An 8,602-nucleotide genomic window follows, 5' to 3' on the forward strand; every position below is an offset into this window, starting at 1 on the left:
ACCTCAAGTCCCGTCCTCCCCCGCAGCGCCCGCAGCCTGGAAAGCGAGCCTAAGCCCAGCCAGGCGAGCTTCAAGCCTTACCCGCACGAGCCGTGGCTGCACTTCGTGAGGGGCGCCGTGATGGCCTTCGCCCACGCCCTGCACTCCATGTGGGAGGAGGAATGTGGGGGAGAGGAGAGGCTGTGCGAGGCCATGGCGCACGGCGGACACCTGCACGGCCACCACCTGCTGCAGCACCTGCGTGACGTGTCCTTCACAGGTACGGTACGCCGGTCAGGCAGCGGGGCGGGACACACTACGGCACTGACCACACTGATCACCTGAGGGAGTGACAACCTGAAGGAAAGACAAGTACATAATGCCTCCCTCTCCCTCCACGCAGATCTGAGCAACGAGACCTTCCGCTTCACGGCCGCGGGGTCCGGCCCGGCGCGGTACACGGTCTTCAATTACCAGAAGGTGCAAGACTACGACGACTACGAGTGGATACCCGTGGGCAGCTACTTCAGTAAGTCCCCAACGCGCTTGTCTTCCAACCTTTCTTCTCATTTCGCCGTTTGTGTAGAGTGAGGGGGTTGGCGCCATGAACGAGTCTCCTCCAGTTGTTTCTGTTCCTTGCATCTTCCTCTGTGCCTCCCATCCTTTGCAGTTCTACCACAATTCCATCCCTCCATTTCACTCTCTGTCTTTCCCTCAACTGGTTTCCTACAGGCTCTTAATCAATTTCTGGTCTTCTCTTCCTGCTACGTGACCAAACCGTCTCATTTTTTCATCTTATCTCTTCCGTAATGCATTCCACTCCTACTCTCCTAATCTGCCAACCAACCATTATCAACTTTATCTGTCTACTTCTTGGAAAATGCGTAATATGAACATTTGCATTAGCCACCGTTATGAACTACACTAGCGTTGCCGGCGCCTCACCGTCCCTCCTCCCACAGACATCACGGGGAAGGCTCCGCAGCTCAACCTCACCGCGGCGCCCCTCAAGTACCGCCGCGGGTCTGACTTCCCCGAGTCTTCCTGCGGGACTCCCTGCGGGCCGACCCAGGAGCGCGTGCCGGTGAGTGACGCCCTCTGCACGCCTCCAGTCCTCCCCTCTTTTCCCCAAACCTTCTCCAACACACTCAGTCTTCTGCGCCTTCCTCAGTCACACCCATGCATGTTCTCTCTCACTGCATCCTCTTAAGTCTTCTTCTCTTTTTCCTGCAGGGTAGATATTTCCATCCTCCTCCCCACACACTCCTTGACGTAACTAAACCACCTCTTCTTTCCTAATATATCCAGACCACCTCAGTCACATACATTACAAGCATAATGCCCTCTTTCACTGCATCTATAAGCTTTCTCTCAGGTCTTCCTCTCTCTCCTGCTAAGTAGATCCATCGCCAGCATCCTCCTCCCCACATACTCTTCACCTCTGCTGTTAACATGTCCAGATCACCTTAGTCACCTACTGCAAGCTTTTCTTCTTTCATATACCTTCTCTTAGGCCTTCCTCTCTTTCTCCTGCCAGGTATATCCATCTACAGCATCCATCCATCACACGCTCCTCGTATCTACTCTTGACACGGCTACACCACCTCAGTCTTCCTCTCTATTTGTCCCGAAGCCGATGTACATTGTGCCTCTGATGTATCCCTTCCTGACTTAGTCCAGCCTCGTCACTCCACTTCAATATACGAACTTAAACACAGTAGGTATCTGTCTCACTCTACTTTCAAGAACCCATTAGCAAAGTTAACCAAACATCACACGCTTCTACCTGCTACATTCTTTCCTGATTTAGTCCAGTCTCGTCACTCCTGGAAGGGCTTCAGTATACGAGCTTCAATGCAGTAAGTGACTAGCTATCTCACGCTACTCCCAAGCATCCCAGTAGCAAAGTTAACCTGACATGACACGCTTCCATCCGCCATGTGTCCCTCAGTCCCTTTCTGTAAGCTTTACCCCCAAACACACGTGCGTACATTGTGCCTCTGAAGTATTCGTACATAATTTATTACAACCTCGTCACTCCTATAGAAAATCGCAGTATCCTCATTTCAGAGACTGCAAACTCCGCCTCTGTGAGCCATTCAACCATCAACACCCTCACGCTACTTCCACTCAACACCTCTAACAGCAAACTTGGCCAAATATCAACATTTCAATAGCAAACTTGGCCAAATATCAACACCTCTAACAGCAAACTTGGCCAAATATCAACATTCCAATAGCACACTTGGCCAAATATCAACACCTTTAACAGCAAACTTGGCCAAATATCAACATTGCAATAGCACACTTGGCCAAATATCATCATTCCAATTGTACAGTTGGCCAAATATCACCATTCCAATAGCTTTCTACTTTTTTTTTTTCACCCTATTCTGTCCACCTCTCTGATGCAAGAGTTAACCAGTATTCTCAATCTTTTATCCCTTTTTCTGGTAAACTGTGGAGCTCCCTAGCAGCCTCCATATTTCCTCCATCCTATGAACTGAATTCTTTCAAGAGGGAGGTTTCAAGACACTTATCCTCTAAATTTGGATAACTCTTCTGACCTGTTTTTGGGACTGGCACTCTGGGGGATCCTTTTTTTTTTCCTTGCTAACATAAAAAAATAATAATAATAACAATAATAAAAAATTAAATAAAAGTAAAGTAAAAAACATGACATGGTTCTCACTGTCGCGTGTCCACAGGCTCAAGACTCGTGTTGCTGGAGCTGCAAAGACTGCCGCCACGACCAGTACTACAATACCACGGAGGGGAGGTGCCACGACTGCTCAGAGTGCATGCTGCCTGACCCGGGCCGCCAGCGATGCGTGCCTAAGGAGGAGAAATCCATCGACTACAGGAGCCGCTGGTCCATCACCTCCCTCGCCCTGGCCAGCCTCGGTAAGCATGCGTCTCCCACAGCTACTCTTTCTCTGGATATCTCTGCCCGTGTCTCTTCGCAAGTATCTATCTTCTTCCTCCTCCAAATATTCACCACTCCTATCTTCAACCCTCCCAAGCACTCACCACTCTCAGAAATACTCATGTCTACCCTCCACAAACACTCACCACTCCACAAACACCCATTTCTACCCTCCACAAGCACTCACCACTCCCATAAACACCCATTTCTACCCTCCCAAGCACTCAACACTCTCACAAACACCCATTTCTACCCTCCCAAGCATTCAGCACTTCCACAAACACCCATTTCTACCCTCCCAAGCATTCAGCACTCCCACAAACACCCATTGCTACCTTCCACAAGCACTCAGCACTCCCACAAACACTCATTTCTACTCTTCACAAGCACTCCCCCTCCCTCTCACCCTCCCCTTCCCTCCCTGCAGGAATCTTTAGCACCGTGCTAGTTGGCATCATCTTCTGGGTACACTTGGAGACCCCAGTGATCAAGGCCGCCTCCAGGGAGCTGTCCTACATCCTGCTGGGGGGGATCCTGCTGTCCTTCCTCATGAGCTTCATCATCGTGGCGCCCCCCAACAAGATATCCTGCGGCCTCACCAGGTTCTTCCTCGGCTTCAGCTACTCAGTCTGCTACGCCGCCGTGCTCACCAAAATCTCCCGCATCTCCAGGATCTTCAACAGTACCCACTCCAAGAATTCTCATAAGGTGGGTTGGTAGTGGTGGTGGTGGTAGTGGTGGTGGTGGTGGTGTTATTGTTGTGGTTTTCTCCTTCTTTCTCCTCATCTTCATTTTATTTGTATCATTATTATTGCTTCTGCTGCCTCCTCCTCATTCTACGTTTTCCTCTCCTACTCCTACTTCTCATCCTCCACCTTTTCCTGGCTCTCCTTCTCTTCATACCCCCCATTTCTTCTTTTTTTTTCCCTTCCATCCTCCTCCTACTCTTCTTTTTATTTTTCTTCTCCTCCTCCGGGTAATATTCTTTCTATTCTCTTTTTTTCTTCTTATTATTATACTCTTACTTTTTTCCCTCCTCCTGCTGTTATTCCTCACCTCTCCTACTCCCCCTCCACTTTCATTCGCCCCCCCTCCCCCACCACTCTACCTCCACTTCCCCTCCTCCACCCTCCTCCTCGTCCTGCTCTTCCTCCTTCCTGTTCTTGATATAATCATCCTAGAAATTTCACGCGTCTAATATTTCGAGGTTGCTGAAATAAATATGTCTTCTTCCTTCCTTAGACTCAACATTATATTCTCAAACATTACGGTGTCTTATGTTGACCACTTCTAACGGGATCTAAAAATTACTGGTGTTCACGGGTGTTTTCATGATGCTATAGCTTGAACGAGGGTATTCTGCACCATCAGTAGGAGTGAAAAAAAAATAATAAAAAACAGGCACCAAACTTATTTTCTCAGTGGCCTTTGACAGCAGTTCTGATGCGCGGGTAAAGCGTTAACGTTATTGTGGTTTCCAAGGGCGTTTTCATGATTCTCCAAATTAAACAAGAATTCCGCTCCATCTACTGAAAAAAAAAAAAAAACACTAGGATCTAACACTCCATTCGTACCCACTCATCCACTGGACTTCTAACTACAAGTGTACATACAACACGCTCGAAAACCATCCATTTGTACTCTCTCATCTACCTTCCTCGACTAACCACGGTGAAATATATCGACAAAAAAAAAAAAGTTACTAACTCTAACAATGATTATACAGCGCCTTCCAAAATAAAACTGTGGCAATAGGCCCAGCTGAAAACTTACTGGACTTTTAACCCCAACTGTACAACACATCCCAAACCATCTAGAACTCTCATCCATCTTCCTTGACTAAACAACGAAAATAGATAAATAAATAAATAAATAAATAAACCTACTCGGCATCTAACCCTAACGGTACAACACACCCCAAAACAAAAGTGACAATACAAAATAAATAAACAAAATAAAAGACATTTAAATTTAACCCTTTCACTGCAGCACCAGAAGCAATGTGTGAGGTCTTTATAAGCATCTACGAAAAAAGGTAGCGATGAAAAAGAATACATTTTGCAATTTCTTCCAAGTTCAAAGATAAGACGTGGCTGCAGAATTCGGGAAAGGTGTACCAAGTGGCAGTCAGAGAGTCAACACCAACTATACAACACACTCAATAACATGTACTCACCAGTCCACCTTCCTCTTCCCCTCCAGGCGCGGTACACGTCGCCGTGGAGTCAGGTGGTGATCGTGGTGATGCTGGTGAGCGTGGAGGTGGTGATCAACGTGTGCTGGCTGGTGCTCAGGCCGCCCAGCACCAAGACGCTGTGCTACCCGACTACTGACTACAAAGTGAGGATCTGCGGTGGGCTGGACGACTACTCCTACATCGTGGGTCTCATCTACCCCCTCATCCTCGTGATCTTCTGCACCATCTACGCCATCAAGACCAGGAAGGTGAGGCCACGTGGTGCTGTGTGCGCGTCACTTGTCATGTTCACTTGCCGAAGGAGTGGAAGTAATGGTACTGGTAAATATTTTGATTTACACCATAATCCCCTTATCCCCTTAACCTAGCTGGGGGCTGCGCCACCCTGGCCCCCCCTCCAGGAATACTAATCTAACTAACCTGGTCGGGAGGTTGCGCCTTTCTCGACCCCCCCCCCCCCAGGGAGACTAATTTAACCTAACCAATCCTACAGGATTGCATCAAGGGAATTTTTAGGGGAAGTGCCTGTGTCTATTTTGAAAACTATGGATTCTCCAGAGAAACTCAGAGAGAGAAGTTTCTTAGAATTCAGTAAGGTGTGCAAAAATCACATTCACAATATTATAAAGTATGATGGAGTAAATCTAAAACAATACCGGTGTCTGGTCTTTTCACATACGCCATTAATCCTTTCCACTTTTCTCTTTTTTTCCGTTTTTTTTTTTTCCCCTTTAACATTAGGTCTTGTAAAATATTGTCTGTATAGACACAAGTTTTTTTTTTTTTTTTTTTTTTTTTGGTTATCTTTCAGTTTAAAGCTTTGTTTTAATCACTGCCAAGTTATTTCTCATTTGCAAGCTTTATTTTAATCACTAAAGATGTCGATCATTTTTACACTTCATTATAAACGCCAGGAAACTTTTAATCCCTCACTTTTTCTATCATTTTTCACACTTCATTTGCATTACTAGGCATGTCATTTCTCACTTTTACGTTTCATTTTAATCACTAGTAGGCTATTTCTCACTTTCACATTATCATTTCGCATTATAAGCATATAAAGAACTGTTGGACACTTTCACTGCAATTTATAAGCACTGCAGGAAATGTGTCACTCATTTTTTTTTTTTTTTTTTTACCACGTTCTATTAAATCTTTTCTCGTCTCATTTAGTACGGGAAACCATTTTACCACAACATCGTCTATTTTAAGAGCTGTTTGTCATTTTCTCGTCTCGTTTTGTTAATTACAGCTATATTTTTCACCACATCTCAACCTATGGCGAGTTGTTCTCCAATTTTTACGGCAAATTTTCCTAACGAGGAGTTTTATCACCACATCTCACCGTTGTCATTTTTTTTTTTTTTCGCCTCATTGTTTACCATTGCCGAGAGTTGCAAATAACATTCACGCTTCATTTCAACACTCACATCACATTTCAACACCCCAAAGCACTTATAAAAGATCAAAATTTGCAAATATCACGCAACACGTGGTTACACCCCGACTCCTGAAAAGGTAAACACTCGCTGACGCTTCCCGACTCTCGTTTACTTTGTAACACCCCATTTTTTTTTTTTTTTTTTCTTCTCCAGTCATTAAAAGAATGAAAGAAAAAAATAAATAAATAAATAAATATATATATATATATATATATATATATATATATATATATATATATATATATATATATATATATATATATATATATATATATATATATATATATATATATATATATATATATATATATATATATATATATATATTTTTTTTTTTTTTTTTTTTTTTTTTTTTTTTTTCTCCAGTCAGATTATCTGTCTGCCTGTCTGTTTATCTGTCTTTATCTGTCTACTTATTTATCTATCCATTTATATATGTATGTATGTATGTATGTATGTCCTATTATAGGCCTAAACTCCAATATTTTTCCTATATCCTTCCACGTCTTTCCATAGTAAACCCTTAATGTTCTCAGCCGAGAAATTTACAAACTCATATTCATTTTTTTTTTCTTCCTAGTGCCCGGATGGATTCAATGAGGCCAGATACATCACCTTCACCAACTACACCACCTGCATCATCTGGCTCATCTTCGTGCCTCTCTACCTGTCTGCGGGGGTGACCGACGACATCAGGGTGGTCACCTTGGCCCTCTCCCTCTCCCTCGGGTGTGTGGTGCAATGGATTCTGCCTGCTTTGTTACTGTTACTCTTATGAATCACTGGTTAAGCAATGGACTCGATTTTTCTTGCTGCTCTGCTCTTATTTATTTATTTTTTTTTATTTATTTTTTTTTTTTTTGGGGGGGTGAGTAATATACTCTACTTTCCTTGCTGCTTGCTCTTATGAATTGCTGTTTTGGGCAATGGACTCTAGTTTTCTTGTTGGTCTGCTCTTATGAATTAGATGTTAGCAGTCAACTTCACATTTCTTGCTGCTCTGCTCCTCTAAATTACTTTTATGGGCAGTGAACCATATTTTTCATGCTGCTCTCCTCTTGTGAATTACCTTTTTTGACAATGGATTATAGATTTCCTGCTGTTTTTACTTGTATGAATTGCTTGTTGTGGTACTAGAACGTAGGTGATTAGTCAGTTAGTTAGTTAATCAGTTGGTCAGTTAGTCATAGTTGTGGTTATGGTTGTCAGTTCCTTGCAGCTCATATGCACATGAATTATTTCTTTAGGTACTAGAATTAAGTCAGTTATTTAGTTAGTTGTTTAATCACTCAGTTAGTCAGTCAGTCCTTGTAGTGATGCCAAAATTCATTCATTCATTTAGTCCAGGGTGGTCCAACTACAGGCCAGCAGGCCATAAGTGCCCCACCAGTTGATTGTCTGTGGCCCACAACTGCTTGTATTATATATATATATATATATATATATATATATATATATATATATATATATATATATATATATATATATATATATATATATATATATATATATATATATATATATATATATATATATATATATATTAGTCGTCCTCCATGTAACCATTTAATGCTGAAGTGGTCTAAGATGTTGAAGAAATTGAACCACCCTGATTTAGTCAGTCATTCAGTCCTTGCGGTGCCAAAATAAAATCAGTCATTCACTCACCTACAACACAATCCTTCACTCACCTAACAAATCAATCTCCCTTACAGTGGCTTTGTGCAGCTGGGGTGTCTCTTCTTCCCCAAGGTGCATGTGGTCCTCTTCAAGCCAGAGAAGAACACCCGGGATGCAGTGATGTCCGTGGCGCGGCACTCCTCCACCAGGGGCGACTCAGTGTACAAAAAGCAGGGGCCGGACCACCACAGTGCCCCTGCCGTCTTTGTCCTAAATGGTGAGTTGTGTGGGATACCTTTGTGTTTCAGTATAGATTTTAAGTATCAATAACACAGTGAGTACAGCAGTGAACAGTGTCTTTGCTTTCTTCCAATGTTTCAGCATAGAGACTGTGCTAATATCAAGGATCTGAGGTAAGATTTCCACCATTTAAAGAAG

General features: G+C 43.4%; 1 protein-coding gene and 1 long non-coding RNA gene across 2 annotated transcripts in view; one reads left to right on the forward strand and one right to left on the reverse strand.

Moving 5' to 3' along the window:
* LOC135105712 (uncharacterized) overlaps positions 1-6,685 on the reverse strand; it is a 49,903-nt gene extending 43,218 nt beyond the window's left edge. The window contains exons 1-2 of the long non-coding RNA XR_010270976.1: positions 6,533-6,685; positions 5,082-5,393 (exon numbers count right to left, since the gene is read on the reverse strand). This is a non-coding gene — a long non-coding RNA (uncharacterized LOC135105712). The remainder of the gene's footprint in view (positions 1-5,081; positions 5,394-6,532) is intronic.
* LOC135105706 (metabotropic glutamate receptor 3-like) overlaps positions 1-8,602 on the forward strand; it is a 30,137-nt gene that overhangs the window by 19,553 nt on the left and 1,982 nt on the right. The window contains exons 9-16 of the mRNA XM_064014117.1: positions 27-259; positions 383-508; positions 942-1,063; positions 2,688-2,883; positions 3,333-3,613; positions 5,108-5,350; positions 7,125-7,273; positions 8,260-8,441. Of these exons, the coding sequence (XP_063870187.1) occupies positions 27-259; positions 383-508; positions 942-1,063; positions 2,688-2,883; positions 3,333-3,613; positions 5,108-5,350; positions 7,125-7,273; positions 8,260-8,441 (1,532 nt within the window). The remainder of the gene's footprint in view (positions 1-26; positions 260-382; positions 509-941; positions 1,064-2,687; positions 2,884-3,332; positions 3,614-5,107; positions 5,351-7,124; positions 7,274-8,259; positions 8,442-8,602) is intronic.

The sequence above is a fragment of the Scylla paramamosain genome, chromosome 12 (assembly GCF_035594125.1).
Source record: "Scylla paramamosain isolate STU-SP2022 chromosome 12, ASM3559412v1, whole genome shotgun sequence".
Lineage (NCBI taxonomy): Eukaryota > Metazoa > Arthropoda > Malacostraca > Decapoda > Portunidae > Scylla > Scylla paramamosain.